At 33.6% G+C, this 25,974-nt stretch overlaps 1 protein-coding gene and 1 long non-coding RNA gene across 4 annotated transcripts; one reads left to right on the forward strand and one right to left on the reverse strand.

Moving 5' to 3' along the window:
- Positions 1–6: 6 nt before the first annotated feature.
- LOC105116254 (187-kDa microtubule-associated protein AIR9-like) lies at positions 7–25,226 on the forward strand. 3 transcript variants are annotated; one of them, XM_011013513.1, is made up of 38 exons: positions 7–255; positions 645–1,468; positions 4,137–4,208; positions 4,281–4,346; positions 4,521–4,592; positions 4,695–4,760; positions 4,880–4,942; positions 5,034–5,099; positions 5,882–5,981; positions 6,195–6,296; positions 7,857–8,089; positions 8,172–8,286; positions 8,631–8,751; positions 8,840–9,015; positions 9,180–9,315; positions 9,581–9,681; positions 9,796–9,843; positions 10,413–10,597; positions 10,705–10,822; positions 10,939–11,066; positions 12,927–13,095; positions 13,650–13,768; positions 13,955–14,123; positions 14,311–14,395; positions 14,752–14,825; positions 14,929–15,048; positions 16,491–16,686; positions 16,808–16,929; positions 17,260–17,467; positions 17,657–17,730; positions 18,706–18,844; positions 19,343–19,524; positions 20,270–20,425; positions 20,622–20,753; positions 22,648–22,706; positions 23,264–23,296; positions 23,384–23,518; positions 24,696–25,226. In XM_011013513.1, the coding sequence occupies exons 2-38, from the start codon at positions 665–667 to the stop codon at positions 24,870–24,872; spliced, it is 5,121 nt and encodes a 1,706-aa protein (XP_011011815.1). In that variant the 5' UTR covers positions 7–255; positions 645–664; the 3' UTR covers positions 24,873–25,226. The 3 variants fall into 3 exon arrangements, with proteins under 3 accessions (XP_011011815.1, XP_011011814.1, XP_011011816.1); XM_011013512.1 differs by having other exon boundaries at positions 648–1,468; XM_011013514.1 differs by lacking the exon at positions 24,696–25,226 and adding an exon at positions 23,730–24,428 and having other exon boundaries at positions 648–1,468.
- On the reverse strand, positions 23,744–24,687 carry LOC105116253 (uncharacterized). Its single transcript, XR_840499.1, has 2 exons — positions 24,020–24,687; positions 23,744–23,985 (listed from the first exon to the last, which is right to left on the reverse strand). It is a non-coding gene; the product is annotated as an uncharacterized LOC105116253 (long non-coding RNA).
- Positions 25,227–25,974: the final 748 nt, after the last annotated feature.

Raw genomic sequence — 25,974 nt, forward strand, 5'->3', positions numbered from 1 at the left:
CAGGAAGGCATTCGTCATTTGTTCTGGGGGGTTTGTAAAGCACTCCACTCCATGTTTTTGAAACGCGGCAGCTGCAGTTCCTTCACTAGCTAGATCTACTTGTTTGGCTTTGTACATTCTTTCCACTTGGATCCACAGAGAGGAGAGGAAGCTTGGAGTTTTGCTAAGGAAGTTGCATTTGTTTCTGGATCCAAGCTCCATCATTTGAATCCAAGGATACATGTTTCGCTTTATCTTCTTCTTCGCTTTTAGCATGTAAGTTTCTAGTTTGTCTGAGTTCTCTTTGTCGGTTTTTTTTTTTTTTTTTGTGTGGGAATATTGCGTTATTATTTTACAGAGGAGTGAAAATGACTCCCTAACCGAAACAAATAATGGCATGACAGCAGGTTTTGCCTGAAATTTGTGATTTTCTCCTAACGTTGTTGTTTTTTTTTTTTTAATTTGCTTGCTTACTTTGTGACATTTTCTCAACAACCCAATACGAAACCGATCAATAATTCATTGCCTTTTGTTTTCCTTTCCTTTCCGTGGTCTTAATAGTAGTTTCTTAATCCATGTTGTGTGGTTTTTTTTTTTTATATATAAATTAAATTCGTTCATTCTTACAGTATGATGTCTTGTTGTTGTGGTGGTTAATTGAGAAGCAGGCTTGTTTAGCTTAAAAATGGAGGAACCACTAGGTGACGAGGGGGCTAGAAAGGCCCCGACTTCAGAGAGACAGAAGCAGCAGTCCTCTGTTAGCTCAGTGGAAACTCCCATGAAGGTTTCCAAAACCACGAAACCTACCATTTCAGCCACCTCAAATCTCTCGGCACCAAAGAGGAGTAAACTAAAGAACACTTCGGATTCAATTTCAAATGTGACCACCACAACTGCATCCTCCAGCAAAACCAGTTCAGTTCCAATCACAAGAAGAAACAGCACTGGAGGGGCTCCTGAGAAGCTATCCGTCTCTGCAACGAAACTCCAAAATACTACTACAGGTTCTGGCGGAAAGACGAATGCCGTTTCAGATTCAGTGAAACAGTCCCTTCCACAGCTCAGAAGGAGTTCCTTGCCTTCCGCAAAGCCCACGATTCGAACTACTAGTGTTTCCGAGGCTAGGAAGTCAGTTCCCATGGATAAGAGCTTGAGAACATCAATTGGGTCGGGTGTACGTAAGCCAGAGACAGTCAAGAAATCTTCAGTTAAGCCAGCATTGTCAGTCTCTTCTTCTTCGAGAAGACTTCCTTCTTCATCACTGGACAGTACTGGCAGTAGCATGAGCAGGAAGACAATTTCTAAGCTTTCTTCACCATCTGCTCGCTCCCCTTCCAGTTCTAGTGGTTTGAGAGCCGGTTCCCTGTCAATATCTCTGGACAGGAGTTCTAATTTGTCTGGTCGGAGAAGAGCAGGTACTCCTGAAAGCCGGGATTCTCGCTTCATTACTCTTCCACAGGTGGAGATTAATAAAGCTGGGGATGATGTGGTAAGCATACCATTACTATCACTCTCAAAAGAAAATGAAATGAAAAAGGCATACGTTCTCTATCATGCAAATCTCAAGCAATCCTCAGTAAAGTGCAATAACAATATGAAAGCTAAACATTAAGTTTAATCAAATCTTAATCTAAAAATAATCTCATATTTAAGAATTAAAAAAAATTAAATTCAAAGGTAATTTTATAACTAACAACCTTAAATATATAAATAATATTACAAAATTAACTAATATTTGATAAATCGATATATAATTTTTGTTCTTGCAAATTATTTTATCATAAATAAAAAAGTTTATTTTTTAATTTGTTGCTAATTTTTTTTTAAAATATAATATAGTTTTTTCTAACCAATTCTAATGAATTTTTTGGGGTTTATAAGCTAATAAACTTAACTTAATAATCATTTAATAATAATAAAATAAATTTTTAAATAATATCTAATAGGCCTGAATAAACTTAAATTAAAAATAATTATTTAATATTAAATAAACAAATAAAATATAATAATAAAAATAAAGTTTGCATGCTAATTTTTTTTTGATGTATTCTGAACCTTTAATTTCTCGTATTTTGAGTGGATTTTCAGTCTTAATTTTAAGTATATCATTCTTTTTTATCTGGATAAATTATAAATCTAGTATATATGATTTGAAAAGTTAAGATAATTTGTTTCTAAACTAGCTTGAATGGCAGAAATATTGTAGCTGTAGATTCAGATACGTCTCACATAATATACAAAAATTTAGTCTGATAAATTTGATAAGATTTGTCTAATAATTTTAATTTTCTAAAATAATATATTTTTAAATTTTATTTAATCTGAAAATTTATTATAATATAGTTTCAGGTGTTTAGTATTTTTTTTTATAAAATTTTAACTTACTTTTATATACAGTTTGAAATATACAAAACTAATCAATAAATATTTTAAGATAAAATTCAAATTTGAATCTTCTCTGTCACATTTATACGGTAGCATATTTGGAGACAGAGACACATTTTTTTTCCATTTTGTGTTCTATTATTTTGATAGGAAATCAACATGCTTGATCCAGTATGCACAGAGGAGGAGTCTGAGACATAGATTGTCTTACATTTCGTTTTCTATTATCTTGATATATGAAAATCGATCACATGTGAATTAGTTCCAGAAACGAGTCAACCCATTTCCTTATGTCTACGTTTTTACTTCATTTTTTCTCTTTTCTCAGTGAAGAAATGCACCACCATCTTTTTGTATTTTTTAGCTGAACAGAAGTGCAAAAAATAATAAAAACTGGAATCATCAATTGTGAATTTTGTTCAACAGACATAAGAATTAATAGGTTTCATTTTTAGATGCCTGTCCAAGCATGACTGTTGAATTTCCTTTCAAGTTATGAGCTGGAATTATTCTTTTGACGTTATGAAACTGCTGTTGTTATATTCTAAGGTGTTAAATATGCGTTTAGGATTGGAGGTAGGGCATTTCTGTTCGACAGTTATGATTGCTAACCAGCATTATCTTAGTAGTGCCCCTTGTATCCCGAAAAGATGAGGGAAACTGAAAAAACACTGTATTTCATAGATGCAGGTTGCTATTAAAGGCAAATACACTACAGAACTCCAATCTCCTTTCTTGGTTTATAAATTCTTCTTCACAAAGTCTTGATAGTCATGGTAATCTTGAGAATGGGTTTTGAGAAGAAATAAAGTGTAAATTTGTAGAAAATGGACTGGTTACAGTTCTTTAGTGGAAAAAGGGACAACCATCTTTGGCTGTTCTTTTAATAAACAGTTAAAAACACATAGGGGCATGGTGATGCCAGATCCTAAATAATTGTGTGGCGTTCAAATATTGTGTCTTTAATGTTTTTTTTTGTTTAATCATACGAAACTGGAGTTGTTTCATGTATTGTTAGAAAAAACATTGGGTGTTTTTTTTTTGTTGTTAAAAATTTACCGTTTTCTGGATTTTATTTTGTTTCTTTTGTGTAACATATTTTACAAAAACTTGACCAAGGTAAAATGTTTCATCGACAGCCTATATGCTTAGTTCAATTGCAATAAAATATTTTCAATTCATTAAGTTCTATTATATGTTTATTAATCGACCTATAATTTTCCACTTACAGTTTCATTCAGCTATTTCAACCTCATTGAAACATATGTTCAATGTAAAATATTTCAGTGAAAAAGATTTACATGTAAAATTTTTTCAATTTGTAAAATGTTTTTGAGATAGGAAAATGCTATGCATACGAACAGATCATTTTAGAACTCCATGCAAACATATTGGCAAGTGATAAATGGTGAACTGTGGATCAAATAAACATTAGATGATTGGTTAAACTTGAAAATAAGTAATTGCCAAATCAGTTGTATGAAAATTATGTATGATTTGTTTGCATTAATGGCATTGCTCTTTGAGATATCAATTAGTGAGATAATTGTGTTTATGTCTTTGTTCTAAAGGTTCAGTAAATATTTGTGTGAAATAGTGGTGTAATGTGGCTGAATGACATTGAGAACTCTAGAAGCTATGAGCATTAGGCATGCTTTTAATGAGTCAATGTATGCTTCACAACAAGATTGACTATGGTTGCTTATTTTTCCTTTTCCCCACTTTTTTTGGTCCTTGCCAATTTCTTTGCGATTTTTTTTTTGTTGCTTCAGAGATTGGATCTTAGGGGACACAAAGTTCGTAGTCTTGATGCGAGTGGGTTGAACTTAACTCAAAATCTAGAGGTAAACATGCACTATCTGAATGCATTGGTGCATTAGTGACGAGAATGTTTAACTGAAACTCCTGTTTGACAGTTTGTTTATCTCAGAGACAATCTCCTTCATACATTGGAAGGAATTGAGATGCTGAAGCGTGTGAAGGTGTGTTTCATGTTTTATCATGATTCCATTTCTGATTACAACACTACATGGCCTTTTTCTGTGCATACAACTTTTGAATTAGCAAAATTCAAAACTTGCCAAAGTTCCGCATTAGACATGTCTGTTAGCAAATAAAAGGAGCTTAGTTACCGATGGGCAATGCTGCTTTTGCAGGTCCTTGATTTGAGTTTCAATGAGTTCAAGGGGCCTGAGTTTGAACCTCTCGAGAATTGCCAGGCCCTTCAGGTTTGTTTCTCATGTCCATTCATCTCTTACGTTTCATGATTAGATATACTATAGACTTTGATGGTTCATTTAATAAGGTGATGACATATCTATTACCTGCAGCAACTCTATCTTGCTGGGAATCAAATCACGTCACTTGTTAGCCTTCCTCAGCTTCCTAACCTGGAGGTAAGCCTTTAAATTGTTCAAGTCTTGCTGCTCAGCTATTGTAATTCGTGATTTACAATGGATTTCTATGTCTGCACTCAAAGTAATTAGTGGTTTGATATCTTTCTTTTTGTTTGAAGTTTCTTTCGGTTGCTCAAAATAAGTTAAGGTCTCTGTCAATGGCTGGCCAACCTCGACTACAGGTGTGCATGTTGTCTAACAATGCTCCAGCATATTACAAAGTCATGATTGAATCATTTTCTTCAACTTTTTCACCTGTTTATTTTTCTCTAGGTATTAGCTGCCAGCAAAAACAAAATAACAACTCTGAAGAGCTTCCCACATCTACCAGTCCTTGAGGTTAGTTTTAAGTATTCTAATTCTGTTCTTTTAACTTTTGGAGCATGAGACAGGATTGCTAAAATGGTCTTGTATTTTCACATTCTTTATTGCCTTGCCAATCCTTCTGTTTCCTTCCATGTAGTTTTGTTTGGGTTCATACAACTGTAGCTAGTTTCTGAGTGCAATTAATTGATTAATACTGACACAAGTAAGTTTGTTTGACAGAAAAATTGATATGATTCTCTTACTTGACAGAGATAATGTTTTATATCACTGATGAATATGTCATACTAAGGTTTAGAAATCATGAAGTATTTTGCAACTATTCAAGAGTTTGTCTCAAGGCTTTTCTTGTGCAATGTGAATAAATATTGGACGATTGGAGGTATATCATTTTCATCATTAAGATTGCTTTATCTTTTACTTTGTTAAAAAAACTAATTCCTCATGTTTAAGAATATTTAAGGTTAATATGGTGAGATGACAATGCTTAGGGTTATGGACTGTCATGGAATCTTTTGCAGTGGTATTTTGACTTGGGAGTGGTAGAAATTACTGAAATATTTTTATTTTCTTTCAGCTTTCTGCCATCAATGTCTGAATTCTTAAGGATTGACATGCAGTTAATATATATATTTTTTTCTTTATCTTCTGAGCACTCATTTATTTTCTAGTGGTGTAAGAGTTGGAGACAAGATTTGATGCATTGATAACAGATGAATGGAAACATTTTGCTCATCTTCTTAAACCCACAAGCAAGAGTACATATGTAACATTCTCAATATTGTGTTGTGTTGCAGCATTTGCGAGTGGAGGAGAATCCTATACTTAAGATGCCCCATTTAGAAGCAGCCTCAATTCTGCTTGTTGGTCCTACCTTGAAAAAGTTTAATGATAGAGGTATTGTGTCATATTTCAAATGCCTTTATACAAGATTGAATGATATGTTTGTTCCTCATATACAGAACATGTGTCTGCATTTGGTTTCAATTTCCTTTGTTTCATATTTTTTTCTCTGCCTTAAAATAGGGTTTTTACTTTATTAGGTTTTCTTGCTTTGAAGATACTTTGTTACTTTTCTTCATTGTCTTCTAAACCTGGAAATTCTGATAGATCTTTCCCGAGAAGAGGTTGCAATTGCAAAACGTTATCCAGCATGCACAGCATTGTGCATTAGATATGGTTGGGAGCTTTGTCGCCCTGAGAAAGCAGCAGGTATGTATTTTGTAAAACATTCTTTGTTGGTGCATGGTTGGGACTTCAGACACTACATCAAATAATCATCACATCTCTATTGATGTTGATTTTGTCTAGATCAGGGGAGAACCCCCTATGTTAGATACTTGATTTTTATGTACTATAATCATTTTATTGTGCTTAATTTGTTATAGGAGGGTGATTTTTCATACTGCACACTTATGCTGTATGCAAGTATCTACTTCACGAGATATCTAAATGGACAACTAGCTAGGTTTGCATAGTTTTATTAAGTAATTGCGTGTTTTTTGGTGGATATTAGAATTTTTATATTATTTTCTATTTGCTAGCTAATTTTTTTATTCAATCACCTATTAGATGGTTTTTTTTTTTTTTTTACCATTCTTTTGGAGTTACATTAGAGCTTGTTGTTGATATAAAAGTTCCCTGTTCTCCTTTTACTTCTTGGTTTCTTTCCTTTCTTTGTGCTGCTTCTCTCCTCCTTTCTTCTATCATCTCTGCTCTGATTCGCCTATCCTCTTTCTCCATGACTGAATGCTTAATCACAGCAATGATGAAGGCAATGGCTCTGAAATCAGTAACCTAAGGGCTTATTACCTGAATGTGGACGTGCTAACTCGTGTTCGTTGTGCATGCCACATGAATTTGTACATGATGAATAAAAGTAAACGGGATCTTTTAAATTAGTTATGAAGGGGGTAATCAATATTTGTAGGTTCAATTAGGTACATGCCATGGTACTTCATTCCAACTTCATCACATGTGAATTTCCAAACAAAATAAATAGTCAATAAGGATTCAGTAATATTCCCCACTAACAAAAGACTGTTCCATATGTCAATAGTGCATGGTATTTAAACAAATTTCATTCAAATAGGTGAGAGATGACAATTTTCCCTTAAATGCTCTTTCGTGGTGTTTCCTCAGAGGAACAGAAAGTAGCTGGTATGATACAATGCCAAACATCTTTTGCTTCCCTATATGGAACAATACGTCTCACCATGCATTCATGCCCACCTCATTATACCTGCGATACATTTCACAGCATGAATCACAGCTTCATGCTCCAACTCCACTAGCACTTATCTGACACACATGTTAAGCAACAGAAGGCAATTGACAAATGTGGCTGTTACTTTACACAACAAAGACTGGTCCACTCATTGTTGTATTATTTTTGTATCAACATGCTGAGCAATCCTTCACTATGTCTGCCTCACTGTCACAAAATCAAGCATAAAAGAACTTATGTCTGATTAACACCTCTATCTAGCTCTCGTTTTGAGCAGGCAATGTAATCAGAATTAATACATAGTTAATGTGTTCACGTTGAGGAAATAGCTGGACCTCCAAATATGAAACATATACCAAGCTATAATGCAACATAAGCAAAGGTGACTTTGTGGATCTCCACTGCCATGTTAAATAACACCATGTGAATATTAGGCTGCTGTGACGTGTGAAGCTATCTTGCAACAAGTATTTATTGTTGATCATGCCAATTCATTAAGATTCCTTTATGAAACTTTTTGAATTGAACTGTGGTCTGCTGAACAGATTCAACCTTTTGCTTTCTATATGAGCAATGGAAAGAGCATTTCCCTCCAGGCTATCTGCTCAAAGATGCGTTGGTAGATCAACCTTTTGAAGAAGATGCTTGCCACTGCCATTTTGTTTTTGTTCAAGACAACAATCTAAGTGCTGATCCACAGTTAGTCTTAAAGTATCAATGGTTTGTGGAAGAAAGAGCACTTTCAAGCTTTTCTGCTATCCCTGATGCCACTGGAGAGGTAATTGATTCCTGCCATATAATGAACTTCTGAGCAGATATCTTCATTTTTTGCCATGCTGATAACATCATATGATGACCAGGTATACTGGCCAAAGCATGAAGACATTGGTAAATTTCTGAAAGTGGAATGTACTCCCATAATCGGAGAAATAAAGTATCCTCCTGTTTTTGCCATATCTTCACGAGTTTCACCTGGTATGTTTTGTTCCTATTTTCTTTGTAAATGGATGGTTGATATTGGATAAATTGCATGTTAATTTAGCTTCCAGTTTTTTAACATGATGTTATTTATTTTTATCTGGATAGTTTTGTAATTTGTACTTGTTGATTCATATCAAAGTGGCATCACACTCACTATAGAAAAGCCCTTTTAAAAATGCAGAAGCAGACAAATAAACATGCAAACATTTGAGAAATTGTAGGTTCTGTTAAAAAATACATGATTACTTTTTCTTTAATCTAACGTCTTTTCAATCTTTTCTTCAACCATGTAACTCACATCACACTGTCTTTCAACCTCACTTCTCCACCTTATAAAGGAAATGGAATTCCAAAGGTTGTGAACCTTGAAGTGCAAGGAGACTTGGTGGAAGGAAATGTTATCAAAGGCTATGCTGAGATTGCATGGTGTGGGGGGACTCCAGGGAAAGGTGTTGCAAGGTAAGGTTGATAACATGGTTGCAGGATATACATACCTGAAGTCAAAATATGCAATTTAAGTATATCATTCCCCTTTTTCATTTTTCAGTTGGCTGAGGAGAAGATGGAATAGCAGCCCGACGGTTATTGCTGGAGCGGAAGATGAGGAATATCATTTAACTCTAGATGACATTGATTCAAGTTTGGTTTTTATGTACACACCAGTCACAGAAGAAGGAGCCAAAGGGGAACCTCACTATAAATATACTGATTTTGTTAAAGCAGGTGTGTAGGGATAAATTTTTTGATTAGTTAGGTACTTTCTGTTTTCTCATCTTGTTCTTGTTCTTGTTCTTTTTCTTTTTTTAATTCTAGATTTTTTAATTTGAATATATGCAAATAGTATGGCATTGGATACTGAAATATTATGTAATGTTTCATTGTGATAGCTCCTCCATCGGTCAGTAATGTTCGAATTATTGGAGATATTGTTGAAGGAAATATTGTAAAGGGAGTTGGAAATTACTTTGGGGGGAAAGAAGGTCCTAGCAAGTTTGAATGGTTACGTGAGAATAAGAACACTGGGTAAGTGTACTCATTATTTCATATTCTACTCTGCTATTCTTATTCTCTTGATGTTGTTTTTTATTCTTGTCGTAAGAGCTTACACTTCAGTTGTTTTTATGCCCACAGCATTTCATGTCCAAATTCTTCTTTCCCCCTTGTCTGTTTCCAACTTGGGTTTGGATTGTTTCTGTGTATTCTAAGGGATGCACCGCTGTTTCATTTCAAGTTCTGTTTTTTTGGTAGATGTTATTTCAATCTTCTTTGCTGTTTTTTCTATTCCTAGAGATTTTGCATCCATATCAACTGGTACATCTGAGTATGCTTTGACCAATGAGGATGTTGGGCGACGCTTAGCTTTTGTGTATTCACCCATTAATTTTGAAGGTAGGTCCACTACCTTTTTGGTTGTTGAAGATATAACAAGCATGTTTGCTCATCTTCTGGATTTCTAATAGATTATATTACAAAACTTAGCATGATAATTTGCACTCCTTGCAGGACAGGAAGGGGAATCTGTTACAATATTGTCTCTCCCAGTGAAGCGAGGTAGATTGAAATAATGCTGACAAATTTTGTTATGATTATTTTTATTGTTTTCTTCTGCCGGGGGGTGGGTTGGTCATTCATTCTTAATGAAAAATGTTTGATAGATTTGAAGTTCATATCAGTTGGCAAGTAATGAGTCTTTTTCTAGAATAAATTCAATTTTGGACCTCTTTCAGTCCGTGGTACCCTAATTCAACATAACTGAAGCGAATGTGCTAGTTTAAATAAATATAAAAAAGTAGCTTCACTTTTACTTGTGAAAATGGGAACTAGTCAATGTCTCAGCATAGTTCAATATAAATGTACGAGTAGTTCTTGATAAGTGTCCTTGATAAGTATATACTCTTTGAATTTGGTATGGTTTTCTAGATTCTATTCTTGATAACAACGTTACAATGTGAATTAGCTTTAATGAAGTTCCTCGTATAGTAGTTTTCTTTCATTGCTAGTAATATTTTTTACAGTATTTTGTTGTGGGGTATCTTTGTTATGTTTTTGCAGTTTATAATTTTGCATAAAGGTTCTAACTTCCATATTCATAGTGATGGTATTCTTTTTCCTGATTTCAGCTCCTCCAAAAGTAAAGAATGTGAAGATAATTGGTCATTTACGAGAAAACAGTAAGGTCACTGTAACTGGAACTGTCACTGGAGGAACTGAAAGTTCTAGCAGAGTTCAGTGGTTTAAAACAAGTTCTTCGACATTGGATGGTGAGAATAGTCTAGATGCATTGAGCACTGCAAAAATTGCAAAGGTGGGTAAATCTGTATGCCTGTATATGCACACATAAATAATGAATCAGTGTCTTTTTTGGCTTTATTTTTGATACATGATTATAGTTGAACTTTTGCTGTAATTTAGGCATTCCGCATACCCTTAGGAGCAGTTGGCTATTACATTGTTGCGAAATATACTCCTATGACTCCAGATGGTGAATCTGGAGAACCAACATATGCAATATCAGAAAAACCAGTTGAGAGTAAGTAAATCTCTTTCCTCTGCCTTGCAAAAGAATGTTGAATATGGATTTGATACAAGTTAAAGTTCTGTTTTGAAATTCACATCCACTACATATAATTTATTCACTTCTTTCAGCTCTTCCTCCAAGCCTAAATTTCTTATCAATTTCGGGCGACTACATTGAAGGTGGAATATTGACGGCATCATATGGCTATGTAGGCGGTCATGAAGGAAAAAGTGAATATAATTGGTATCTTCATGAGGTAAACACTTAAATCTAAACCATGTGTGCTACAACCTCAATTTTTTTTGTAATGATGATTTCTTTTTCACTTGTTTGGACCTGTGTTCCTAATGACGATTAGATGAGATTGAAGTTTTGTTAACATGCTTGCTAGAAGAACTTTAGCATATAAGAGAAGTTGCTTTCGTAATCATGCAACTGAAACATTCTTGTATTTGATGCTCTTTTACCCATGTAGGAAAATCATCTTCATGATATCCTTCTTTTATTTCCTTGAATGTATTCTTATATATAAACCAAAATGGAATCATTCATCAATTGAAAGAAAAAAATAACTTAACTGATTTTCACAATTGAATTTTTGATCTTTAATTTTGTTCAAATAGGTGTTCATTCATTTTATTTCGCAGATCTATGTTACTCAAATGTTGATACATCTGTTATCTGTTAAGTGATGACATGAACACTGCCATCTAAGATACCATTAGGATGATGTCATTAACGAGATGCCACATCAGCAAGTAAATGGGAAGGAAAATTTCCTCTAAAACCTAACTGCAAAATTAAAAAATAATAATTATTAAATATGTATGAATTAAAAAATTATTAAATATATATAAATTAGAAAATTTCCTTCCAAAATCTAGCATATATATATATATAACAATTATTATTTTAATTTTCTAATTTTTACACACACACACACACACACATATTTAACATTTAGTTTTTTTATAATTAATAATAATAATTTTCTAATTTTCAACTAGCTTTTGGATGGAAGTTTTCCACCCATTTACTTGATGTGACATCTCATTAGTGATATTAGCCCAAAATGTTATTCTATGTATTAGCGACCATCTTATCATTTTATGTATGGACACGTTAACATTTGCTAACATACATCCACTTAGACATTTTATTATGCAAAATAAAAAGATTGAACACCCATTTGAACAAAATTAAAGATTGGACACTCAATTGTGAAAATCAAATAAGTTCAAACACTCAAAATTGTGTTATCCCATTACTTTTTTCTATTGATCTACAGCGATACCTATATGTATCCCTTAGTATGTTCATGTTTACATGTTGCAGCCTTGGTAGAATCTCAAAATTTTCTTTATTCATATTGACTGGCTGGTATTTTTATTATTTTCGGAAAACAAATGTAGCTATTTATTTTTTCCATGTTGTGTGGATTGCATTGCTTACTAGAAGAATGGGCATTAGAGGTTTCACAAGGCTTTTCTGAAGCTGGTTATAGGTTTTTTTTTTTTCTACCCAGGTTGTAGGTTTACAGCTCATTCTGCAAGGCGTATCATTTTTTGTTTTGTTTTTAACTATGTGCTATTTGCGATACAAATTTTCAATAGTCTTTTTTGCATCTCTAGAAAATGTCTAGGATATTTGGAACTTAACCATTTGAGTCTGAGCGAACCATGCTTCAATTACTGGTGTTCTTTTTTTTTTTTTTTTTTGCTTATGTGTTCTGGAATATGTATCTTGTAACATTATCAGGTTTTATGTAATGATTTTCTTGTCTCTTGTTAGCTTTCTTTGCTTTTTTGTTTTATTATTATTTCTTGAAATCCATTTTATTGCTCCATTTGTTTTAAGAAAATTCGAGTATACCTTTATTTAGTAACAACAACAATCGAGCCTCAATCCCAAACTAGTTGTGGTTAGCTATTTGGATTCTTTTGTGCCATTCCACACAATTATCCCTTTGTTTAGAAATGTTGTCATAATGAGTTGAGCCTTTCGTCTTTTGTTTCCTTTTAGTTGTAAATTATAAAATTATTGAGCGTGTTTGATTCATTTTTTTCCCTCAAGAATTACACTTATACTGACTTTAACTGTTGTTTGAAATTTTCAGTTTGAAAGTGATACCGGATCCTTGATACTCGAGAGTTCTGGAGTTCTTCAATGTCGTGTTACTAGAGATGCAATTGGTAAATTCATATCTTTTCAGTGCGTTCCAGCTCGTGATGATGGAATAGTAGGCGAGCCAAGAACTTGCATGGGGGTAGAACGTGTTCGACCAGGTAAGTTTCTTGTCTCAGGTTTTGACAATTTTGCTTGCTTGTCCAAGTCTGAACCAAGAAGATTGAGCAGAATAATTTTGCAACTAATGTAAATCACAATATGTAAATCAGAATTATTCAGTGAAGTTTTTCCCTTAGCAATAAAACTAAAGTTTTTAGGTGAAGGCCAATTGTTTATTTTTATTTCTTAGCCTGCACTCTCTCAAAGTTTATTGGCATTTAAGCACAATTCCGCCACTACTTTTTGTTGAAATTAATCTGTAAATAAATGGAGTTACTAGGATTTGAATTCTTGATATTTGGTCAAATGGACTTCAATACTATATTAAAAATAATTTAAATAATTTAACCTAAAAGTTTTAGCTGGTAAATTGAGGTTGAAGATAAAATTTTGAATTTTAAAAAATTGTATTGAAAGTATGTTAGTTTCTTTTGGTTCTAGTTCTATGGATTTACGTATCTGTTGAGAATACTAGGAAAGACTTATGTTTAAACTGATTTATCATTTCTTTTTCAAACTTATTTCCTTACGCCAAGTTTTCTTTGATGATTAGGAAGTCCAAGATTGCTTTCTCTACAAATAGTTGGAACTGCTATCGAAGGAACTATGCTAACTGTTGACAAAAAATATTGGGGAGGGCAAGAGGGGAATTCAGTTTTCCGTTGGTTTCGGGTACTTATTTCTTCATGCATGCATGAACTTTGTAAATTTCTCACATTTGAAGGTAAATTGCCATATTTCCACGTGACATTGTGTGGCAAAAAGGAGAAACATCACATCATGGTAGAGGTGGCATTTTTCTGCTAGATCTGATTGTTGACTGCTGTATGCTTCATTCACCAAGCTATTGTTTTGCAGACAAGTTCAGATGGCACTCAAATTGAAATTCGAGGTGCCACTACTGCATCATACATGCTTTTAGTTGATGACATTGGCTGCTTTGTCTCGGTTTCTTGTGAGCCTGTGAGAAGTGATTGGGCCTGTGGTCCTATAGTACTTTCTGAACAGATGGGACCTATTATACCTGGTATATGATTTATTTCCGTTGTTGCACCCTTTTTTTTTGGCAGCATTTTTATAAACTTGTAAAATATTTAGTTTTGAGGTTTAATGTTCCTCCCCCCTCTAATCCTATTTGCTAATTAATGTTATGAGTGTAATAATTGACTCAACAAGGTCTAGTTTTGTGATTTTATCTTTAAAATCTTGTGCAGGTCCTCCAAATTGCCAATCATTAGAGTTTCTTGGATCAATGATCGAAGGACAACGCATGAGCTTTGTTGCATCTTATAGTGGAGGGTGAGACTTCTAGCGAATAATTTGTCCTTTTTTTTTTTTTATTGACATTAGCGATTTGTTTTTGTTAAAGAGTAATATAAATCATATTTTAGGATCTCATTTAACAACTTATACTTTCGAGTTAAGATAGTTCTTTGATATTTTCTCAAACTTTGTTCACCAAACAGTCACGAGTTTAAATCTCACTACTTTTATTTTATTTGATAAAATTAAAAAAAAAAAAATAGTTGTGAGTTTGTACAAGTTTCAAACTTAAAAGGCTTTCATTTAAGAGGATGTATTAAAAAATAATATAAATTATATCTTGAGGTCTCACCTAATAACTGTCTAAAATTGAAATGTTTTCTGTATTTTAGAGAGAGGGGGAACTGCTTCCACGAATGGTTTAGAGTGGAAAGTGGTGGTATCAAGGAGAAATTAAGTGAAGATGGTAAGTTCTTGTCAAGCAATACTGAATATGTTTTTTTTACCAATTTGATTTGTCTTCTTGAAATCACTCACTAGATATTAAATATCTTTTTAACATATTGCAGAGTTTCTTGATTTGACTTTAAAGGATGTCGGTAAACACATTGAACTTGTTTACACTCCAATTCGCAAAGATGGTGCAAAAGGAAGCCCTCACACCATATTATCTGATGTGATTGCACCTGGTGAGTCATACTTCTATAATTTAGGATTTATATTACACATTTATAGTCTTTTTATGGACTTCAACATCTTTGAAATTATTGCCTACAATAAAATAAAAATAGTTGCAGTTTTTGTTCATCTAAAAAGGATCTTTGGACCTGAGTGGACTGCCCAAATTGCTGTCATGATTGCTTGATTATTAGATTACATAAGGGGATAGTTTATAATTCTCTAAAAGGGCTGGCTGCATCCTTGCATCAAATTTTTACTTTGTGATCTAAATTAGTTTTGGAAAAGCTACTCTTGAGGGAAAGCTTTGCAAGGACTCATGGACTGAGTTTGAGATGGGGACCTTGGGGTTATAATAAATTATTGTTGCCATGTTTGCATGATATGTAGGTTACATAAAGGGCAATTCATAACGCTCAGGAAGGCATGTGCGTTTACATTAATTTTTACTTGCATGAGTATAAATTAATATCGGAAAGGTGCTATTGATGGAAAGCTTTGGAAGGGCATAGATATTGAGTTTGTTGTTATCATACACCAACTTCTTTTCCTGCCATCTGAGTAGTAAAAAACGATTGGAATTAATTTGATAATGTTTCAATCTGCAAACTGATCTGATCAGTTCTCTTGTTTTGCTCCACCCATTGTTCTTGCCACTTGCTTTGTTGATCAGCCATTGATTCATGAAATTCATCGTGAAGGCCTTGCATTCTTTCATCCAACCTCTTGCCATGTTCTTTAACATTTTTCAATTTGTAATTTTCCACCATCTTGATTGAATCTTAAAGCTCTGATACCAAATGTTAGGCTTCAACCTTAACAAGTTACTACTAGAAAGGAATAAGGGAAAAGAAGAAGTAGAACAAGAAGAAGAAGAAGAGAAGAGTTGATACAGAATTTGTTACTTCATTCATTTCCTGCCCTCACTAATCTCATAGTCTTATTTATATCTTGAAGCTAGCTGATTGGCCTCTAACTTCCTGTAACTCCCTTCCTAATTGCTACTAACTGAATCAGCTAATTTCAATTCACATGCTAATTTCAAGCCAATGTTACGCTATGACCAATCTTTTGCTGCAACTACTTCTTTCCAAAGCCAAGGTTCTCAACAAATTAGTTCTTATTGGTTTTCAGTGGCAAACCTTGGATTGTAGCTCACTTCTTTGTTCTTGTATTGAGATTTCACCTATCCTTATTAACGATTTGATACAATAAATGGCATTTGAAATATATGTAAAAAAAAATGGAAGTGTCTTTGCTTTTTGTTAATGTATTTTTAGCCTCTGTCCTCTAAGTTGGGCATGCTGCTTCATTACATTCCTGATTTAAGTTATTGAATCTAATTTGATATTTTAGTGTTTTCAGTACCAATTCTTTTTAGCAATTTTGTCATTATATAAAAATGCTATTGTACTCATATATATATATCTTCTATGTTAATATTTTTAAACAGCTGATCCAGTGGGATTGGAACTTTTGATTCCTTCTTGCTACGAGGACAAGGAAGTTACCCCGCAAAAAACATACTTTGGTGGACAGGAAGGTGCTGGGGAGTATATTTGGTTCCGAACAAGGAACAAGCTAAATAAATCTGAATTGTTGGATATAGCAAATGCTGGTGATCATGTTCTTATATGTGGTAAAACCCTGTAAGTACATATATAGTAAAACCCTGTAAGTTCATATATATAATACACTGGGTTCCAAGAATTGAGAATGTTAGACCCATATTAACCATAAATTTCTGAGATTAATGTGCACTCGTGGTAGGCCATATACTCCATCAATTGAGGATGTGGGAGCTTATTTGGCTCTGTACTGGCTGCCTACTCGTGCAGATGGCAAGTGTGGAAAGCCTTTGGTCTCAATTTCCAACTCTCCAGTTAACCCTGGTACTCATTCGTACTTTTAAATTCATATGTTCCTTGACAATGGTCAACACAAATACCTGCCTTTTTATGCAAGGTTACAGATAGTCATAGATCTTCCATAAATTTCATCAAAGGTGCATGCATTTTGGTTTTCTGTTAATCATGTGATGAACCTACCATATTTTGGCTACCTTTTGAACTGTGGTACAATTGATTAAATTTTGAATTACGTACACTCCATTCATTATACCAATCCATGCTCTGGTCCAAGTTATGCCAAGATGTTGCATTTATTTAGTTCTTTTCCTTAAATTTTGCTCTTTAACATGTGAAATTGATATCACATGGCAGCTCTTCCGGTAGTTTCTAATGTTAATGTGAAGAAGCTGCCTTCGGGTGTTTATGCTGGAGAAGGAAAGTATTTTGGTGGGCATGAGGGATTGAGCCTCTTCAGCTGGTATAGAGAGACAAACGATGGAGCTATCAGTCTTATTGAGGGGGCAACCTATATAACTTATGAGGTCACAGATTCAGATTACAATTGCCGTTTATTGTTTGGGTAACTTTTTTTTTTTTTTAAATTTTTTAACCATGGTATCTGCTGGCAGAAAGTGCTTTAAAGTTTAAACTAATTATTTATTGATGTGCCAAACCTTTGAATGTTTACTCTATAACACTTTTCCCATATTCCTTTGGTTATTAAGCCTATATAACAGTATATTTTAATGTGTCTCACTGTTTTTCTTAGATACACACCTGTTCGTTCAGATTCAGTTGTAGGTGAGCTTAAGTTGTCTGAGCCAACTGGCCTTGTTCTCCCAGGTGTGTATTTTGGGAAAGAATGGGTAACATCATTTTGCACTACTTGGTAAATTGTGACCGCATTTTTAACTGTAGATGTTGACTAAGTTGGACTAGCTGACCTTATTACTAGTTCATGTGTTGCCCAACTCTTTAGTTGTGCTGTTGTGTTGATTCTGTTTTCTTGTAGATCAAAATGCTGTGAATTTTCCCTCAAAATTTTATGTTGCTTTCCAAACACTACATAGAAAATAAAGTAGGTGATATTATGTTATAGTTAACAAGGGTTAATATTGTCTCAATTTCCCTGTTTTTTGTGTAAAAGAATGAGAAGTCTCCAAAGATAAATTGTAAATTTAAGGGAGTGAGTCTCCTAGATATATGTAGATATATGGTGTTGTGCTCTTCTGATTTTTTTAAACACCATTACATGGAGTTCATTTTAGAGAAATAAAGAATTTACTGTTCTTGAGCAACAACCTTCAGTAAGCAGGCTTTAGCCTTTGCCTTGTGCTATTACATCTCATTGTAGTACTCACTTTTTTAGGTGAGTACTATCATTGAATATATCATTCATGAAAGTGTACTCTGAATGGATTTAGAGCCTCTTTGGTATTGTAGTAGTGGTTGTAGTTTAAAGTGTTTTTCGCTTAGAAATGCTTCAAAATGATTTTTTATTTTATTTTTTGAAAATAATTTTTGAGATTAGCACATCAAAACGATTTGAAAATATATATATAAAAAAATTTTAGCAAAAAAAAGAATTTATTTTGAATTTTGAGGGTACACGGTTTCAACCGCGTTCTCAAATGTGCTCTTAATTCAATTTATCTAAACTACGAACTAGCTAGGAAAGCTAGTGAAGTCTGGAAAAGGATGAGCATCTGGGATTTGTACTTTGATCTAAATTAGAAAGTGCGGAGATTATATCCTTTTGGAATTTGTTTCTCATTGGGAGCATCATGCAAATTAAACTATATTGCTTATTTTCCCCAGAACTTCCAAAAGTGGAAATGGTTTCTCTCACTGGCAAGGCAATTGAAGGTGATGTACTTACTGCTGTTGAAGTGATCCCAAAGAGTGAAACCCAGCAATCTGTTTGGAGCAAGTACAAGAAAGAAGTCAGATATCAATGGTGAAATGCTAAATTCTCTTATCAGAGTTTTTCTTCTATGAGTTTAGATATTCTAACAATAACCCTTACTGTTAGGCATTCTTTTTCTAAATCATAAGCAAAAATATAGAAAAAATCATAGAAGTGTTTTAAACCTCTAACAATAACCAATAAAAGTTGGATTTTTATGAATGGTAAATACAATTGAAGTGTTTTAAACTTGTTCAACTTACACGAGCAGCATGAATCTAATTCGATTGTCTTTTTATTGGAACCAAAATTCCTATCTAGACATGTTTAAATGAAGTTTTTTCTGTTGGGAATCTACGTAAATAGCTGCCAAAATTGCCATGACATAATTTGTGGTTACTTGTGAAATGGCTTGCATAACAATTGATGGCTGGCTTCTGTTTCAGAATTTGGCATTTATGCAATTAAGTCACAAATATTTCTTGTCTTTTGAATTTCGTCATAGGTCCTTGTCTATTGTCATTCTTGTATTTGACACGGATGCTGCAGGTTCTGCTCATCAGTGACAGGGGATAGCAACTCTTTTGAGCACTTGCCTGCACAACGCTCCTGCTCTTACAAGTTGCGGCTAGAGGACATTGGTAGATGCTTCAAATGTGAATGTATTGTGACTGATGTCTTTGGAAGGTCAAGTGAGCCAGCATATGCTGAGATTGGTCCTGTATTGCCAGGTTTGAAGTGCAATCACTTGACTTGAAACTATGTTTTTTCTTAGTGGAAATTATTTTAATTTTTAATCTGTTTTCATTGATTTGATTTCAAACTTCTGTTATCACTCCATGAGATGCGTGTAGATGCTTATTCTGATTGCTTGTGAATTTTAAGCAACACAATCCAATTTCTTGATTTAATTGCTCCAATTGTACTTTTCTGACAGTTTTTGCTAGCTAAGTGAATGTCTAGAAGAATTGACTATAAATCACATATATTGCAATTATTTCAACATGCATGGATGTCTTTCTATTCAGGTTAAAGTGCTATTGCTTGATTCAAACGCTGTAAAAGTAATGTTATGCATATATCTGTGTTTAATTAAAAGTGAAATCCTATCATATGTGTGTGTGTGTGTGTGTATTTCAAAATTCAAACTATCCTGTTATTTTGTAAAGCATTCACTCGTGAAGCTTTTATGTCTTTTTATATCTTTCTTGGTTTTACAAGTAGTTTTTCTTGGATTTTTGTCTCATGTAAGCTGGATATAATTCTAAATTTTCAATGCCAGATCTTTACTGGTGAAAGTTTCTGTTCTTTTTTTCTTGTTGATGTTTTCTTTGCTAATATTTGATTGTACTGCTGTTGGCTATGTTCTCTGCATGCTAAACACTTGATTGCATTCTTATATTTTGGATTATGAAGTATTTGTCCCTCGTGATTTCTGTTTGTTGTTTAAGTTACTGAATTATTGTTTGATTTTAGGGATACCTAGAATAGCTAAGTTGGACATTGAGGGAAGAGGTTTTCACACCAATTTATATGCTGTTCGAGGCGTTTACAGTGGAGGAAAAGAAGGAAAAAGTAGAATTCAATGGCTTAGATCGATGGTTGGTAGTCCTGATTTGATTTCCATTCCAGGTATGACACCTGAAAAAACATTAAATTGTTCTGTAAAATGATGGAATCACACTAACAAAAATCTCATCATTGACATATTTGTAGACAATATTCTCTTTTTGTTTAGTTACATTACTGGTTTTGGGTTCCACTTGAGTACAGGTGATGATGTTGAAATAAACTTGTATTTGACTTGAAAAATTATTTGATCTTGCAGGGGAGGTGGGAAGGATGTACGAAGCTAATGTGGATGATGTGGGGTACAGGTTGGTGGCAATTTATACTCCTGTGAGAGAAGATGGTGTTGAGGGGCAACCGGTGTCTGCCTCAACAGAGGCAACTGCAGTTGGTAACCACGAATTCCATCTGCTGCTTATTCTTTCCTTTTCACACTATTTATTTTAACCATGCAAGCAAGTTATTGTTGATAAAAAAAATAAAAAAATATTCAGGTCACTTGTGCAGGTTCAGCGAGATTTGAATTTTTTCAGTCGTATAATTCTTCTGATTCTAACCTAAACCTTAGAAGGAACCGTGGAACAATGCATGACCAAAAAAATACTAGTGTATGTGTGAAACAATGTCTGATTAACTATTTGACTATATACTCTAATGAAATTATGAGAAAGGAAAATAGGAAGCCTTAGGTAAACATCAAGCGCAATAACAATCAATCTTTAGACTTGTGAAGAAATTATTTTTATTTAGATGAAATGATTAGCAATTAAAAGAAGAAAAGAACGTTCCTTGAATAGTAAATTGATGCTTACAATAATTGAGTTTGCCATAATACTGATGAAATTGTTGATTTTGGGTTTGGTATGAATCATAGCATTTATCTTTCAGTAATTGTTGAAGGTTGAGGTTTATAATTGGGTATATAGGTGGGAGGGTAAGGGACTTTCCTGGAGTTTTGCAAAATGAAAAGCTGTTGAACTTGAAAAGAAAGAGTTTAAGGAAAATAAAGTGAAGAAATGCTGAGGGTTTTCTTTTTATTTTTAGTTTGTATATTTGCTAGCAGATTACTTATGCGTTGTTGGGGTTTATTAGTAATAAAACATTTTTTACTTGTTAGAACATATAGATTTAATTCAACAAATCAATGGATTAGCACTACTGGTAATTAAAAATGAATAAAAAAATTCCACAGTTCTTGTAATTAAAAGGAGTGGGTATGAAATCTTAAGAAAATTTGAAAAACATTGCACTAAATTGTATATTAAATAAATTTTATAAAGAAAAATAAAGAAAAAGAGAGGAAGTGGCATTGAGAAAAATGTCATAAGTAGAGAATTTTATATGCATGCATGTAGCTATTTTTCCATGTTTTTTAGGAGATTCTAAATAGACAACTGATTAGTAGAATTATCTTTGTTATAGAAGTTTGTGTTTACTAATAATAATAATACTAATTAATTTGATATTTATTTAAATACTAATTTGTTATTAATCTTCATATTATTATCAATTAAAAAAATAAAAAGTTACTTGCATATCCTACACGGGAGCACCGGAATTGAGGATAAATACTTAAAGCTTATCCAAAAGCTTGAGATTTAATATAGATAGATAGATAGATGCTCTTCCAAATTTGTTAGAAAACAAAATTGACGTGCCTTGCTCTTTTGGAGAAAGATTTAGAAAGTGCCTTAACTGACAAAAAAAAAAAAAACTGGTTGAACTCAGCTGGACACCCATCTCATAAAATTTCTGATTTGATCCCTGGCATATCAATCATGTGCCATGAAATTGTGACCAAAGTTTTAACTGAAACCTGCTAGGTTGTGGCTTGTACTAGTCATTGCTGAATTAAAAATAGAAAACTTTTTTTTTCTTTTTTCGAACAAGAGGTCTGAAGGCTTTGGACTACACAATAGGAAGTATCCCTCTCACATCCTTAAATCCACTGTCCCTCCCATTGCCTGGACTTGAGTACTCCCAAGTAGAAATGGCTAGTCTTAATTGAGTGGTCCTCCAGGGACAAATTGCTGCGAACTTTAAGATACTGAAATAATGTATTGATCAAGAAATGAGATGTGTGCATTAAATTTGATTTATGACCATACAAGATTTGACTTGCCAATTCTTTTGTCCCACTCCAAGGGCGAACCTATGACAAACTTTATGTGTGGTCGATGTCATACCATTGTTTTGCTTATATTTTTTTCTCACATCTGTATAATCTCTCAATTCTGTGATAGTCTGTCTTCTATTTTTCTAATTTTGATATGACCAACTTTCAGAGCCTGATGTTTTAAAAGAAGTTAAGCAGAAGCTTGAACTTGGATCTGTGAAATTTGAGGTGTGTATATTTTGAGTATTATGCTGAATTTAATTCCTTCTAAACTAGTCGATTGTTGCTGTGTTTCTTGTACATCTACACTCTGCATTTGGTAAAACATGTATCTAAGGACGTGTTAACTTCATGAAAAGAATAATATCTCAAGAGTTTCTTGTATACTATGTTCTTTCATTGGAGATTTTTCTCCCTCTTTACTGTTGAGTTGCAAAGGCTTGGTAAAGGTGCATTTTAAGTTATGCCACACATCTCATGCTCTAGAACTCTTTTAATTTGAGGGGAGAAAGACAGGAGGATGAAATCTGGACAGCGTCTTTGTGTTGGCAGGGGGTGGGGTGGGGTGGTTGTTCTCTGTGAGAGAAAAAAAGGGGCATTGCCTGAATTACCATGTTTAGTATTATTGTTTGGTTTTGATCAAATATATTATTGCTCATCATGAAAGGAGCACTTGAAGTGGACAGTTGCAATAGTCTCAACTGTGCAAAGCAGTTCTCTCTCTCACACACACACACTTCTTTTACTACATGGTTCCTGAACTGACTGCAAGTCTTTGAATACAGGTATTATGTAACAAAGACTGTTCTGCAAAAAAGGTCTCTCCATTTCATTGCAATTTTGTGCTTAAAGTTGAGAATGGTAAAAAATAAACTAGCATTTTAATGTCATTGTTAATATTGCAGATTCTCGGAGAGGGTAGTAGTCTTGAGAGAAGAATACTAGAAGTTAATAGAAAACGAGTGAAAGTTGTGAAGCCAGGTTCTAAGACTTCATTTCCAACAACTGAAATTCGTGGAAGTTATGCTCCTCCCTTTCATGTGAGTTTGTGTCAAAACTTCATTAGTTTTGTTTACATCCTGCATGGTTTGTTCCGTGGCACACAGTATTGTTCCAAACTTGTTGGTATCATGGTTTGAAGGAGGAATTCATTTAAGTTTTTCATTCAGTCAAATTGGGTACAGATTATAGATTCAATATATAGATTGCATCTCCACACGTTTTGCAGATGATAGGATACAATTATTTCAGGTGGAGGTTTTTTTCCAATAAACCATACTTTCTTGTTGTTATTTATCAAAGGAGGTACTTTTAACCTAATCCAAGATAACTTTGTCGTGTAGGGCTCTCCTTGCCATATCATTCTTTTTCTTTCAATAACTAATAATGTGTTAATAAAATAAATGGTATCTTGGAAATTCATCCACCCTTGTTGATCTTGATACTCGTGTGCTTTTGGATGTCTATTAGAAGATTTAGTTAAAGACTGCGTAGGCCTGTAGAGCATCTATGCAATGATTTTGTGGATCAGTTGTAAGGACTAAGGAAGTTATTGATGGGATAGCTTTGAAGGTATGTGGTTATATATCTGAAGTTCATGTAGGGACTTTCGGTTATAAGGATTGTTAGGAATTCCGGCACTGAATGATAGATGGAAGCAAGAGAGAATAATTTTTTATTGCAACAAAAAAAAAAGAAGGAAAATGTTTCCATGTTTATGTTAAGGTTACTGGGAATTCAAGCACAAGCTAAGGGACAAAAAACATGTTTGGGAAGTATGATGGCTGGGAATCCAAGATCTGGAAGCAGTATGTGTGTGTGTGTCAGTTCTGTTGTTTAAAACAAGATGTTTACCTAGTCATGTATGTAAAAACCTAGGTTACAAACAAATCTAACTAGTCTAACGTAATGTTGACTGTCTTATTTTAATGTCATAGGAAAAAAAAAAAAGATGACATGGATTGTCGAGGTAGAATCTTCGTGCCTCAAAGTACCGCAGTTTGGTAAATAAATTTAGAAATACTTTATTATGGTAAAAAAATATTTAAAAATTGCCCCTATTTAAAAAAAAAAAAAACTGATTCTAGGTGATGCATCTCATTTTATGTTGCCATGTTCCCACATGACAAAAACAGTTTTTGTACTGAGTTTTAGCTTCACACACTTCTCTTTGCTATCTCAATAATACAGAAAAGCTAAGGCTTAAAGAATTTGCAGGTGGATCTTTTCCGAAATGATCAACATCGGCTTAGGATTGTTGTGGATAGTGAGAATGAAGTAGACCTGATGGTCCAGTCCCGACATTTACGGGATGTCATCGTGCTTGTGATCCGAGGCTTTGCTCAACGATTCAATAGCACATCCCTCAATTCTCTGCTCAAAATAGAGACATAACTAATATATAAAGTGACTGGTATTTATGCAGGCCTGATCCACTCTTATTCCTCGCTCATTTCTTGTTCCTATTTGTGCTTCTTTGGTTTCTTGGAGCCTCTTTGCGTGTAACTTGTGGTTTGCAGTAATGGAAGGATGAGGTGTTGAGAATACGATGAAATCAAGCTATTTGAGAATACGATGTATGCTCTCTCTCTCTTTCTTTTTTAACCCTTTTTGATATAAATGTATAGCTGGATGCGGATAAGGCTTCACATATCTCCAGGGGAAAATTTTAGGTTGACACCCTCCCACCATGAGCCTACTAACATGAAATATCTGGGACATCATGAAGTAGGAGAAATCTCATCCTAATTCACTGGTGTTTCAGTGGTTGTTTAAGCTTCGAACTTTGAGCAGCTTGCTTGTGTTAGAATTTTGTCCATGGCTGTCAACCATGCTAATCACATCGGCTTCAGGGCTCACGGTGTAATTTTTTGCTCCATTGCTGTCACGAATGTAAGCAATGCATGGCTCAATCTCCCCGTCATTCATTTCACCGCAGATGACATCATCTGGGTTTGAGGGCTCGTATGTCAATTCCTTAATATCCTAAATAAAGTATTTAATATGAAAACAAATAAAAAGTTGGCTTATAGGCTTGAAATAACTATTTTTAAGGTTTATTTGTTTCATATACCGAGAATATCTCTACGATACAAGTAAGCTTTTTAAACTTTAAAAAAAATAAGAAGACAAAAAAAAGTGTTTTATTTAATGTGTTCTTTATGTAGTAAAATGTTTATTAGAATGGCAACATTATATCAACTATATGAATATTAATAAAATAATTATATTTTAAGTTAAATTGAATAGTTATATTCAATTTTATTTTAATAGTCACAAATATTTAATTATGAAAATCTAAGAAATTAATTCAAAAAAAATTAATATTTTGATATTAGAAATATCTATATAATAGTATTAGGAAGCCAACTAGAAAAGCATGTCCACCGGAACTTTCATTTAATTTACTATATAATAGAAACTAACGCATAAATATTTAGGAGGAAGTGTTTCTTTCCAACATGGAATTGATATCTTGTATTTATTTATAATTTAT

The sequence above is a fragment of the Populus euphratica genome, unplaced genomic scaffold, assembly GCF_000495115.2.
Source record: "Populus euphratica unplaced genomic scaffold, PopEup_1.0 scaffold886.1, whole genome shotgun sequence".
In the NCBI taxonomy this organism is placed as follows: domain Eukaryota; kingdom Viridiplantae; phylum Streptophyta; class Magnoliopsida; order Malpighiales; family Salicaceae; genus Populus; species Populus euphratica.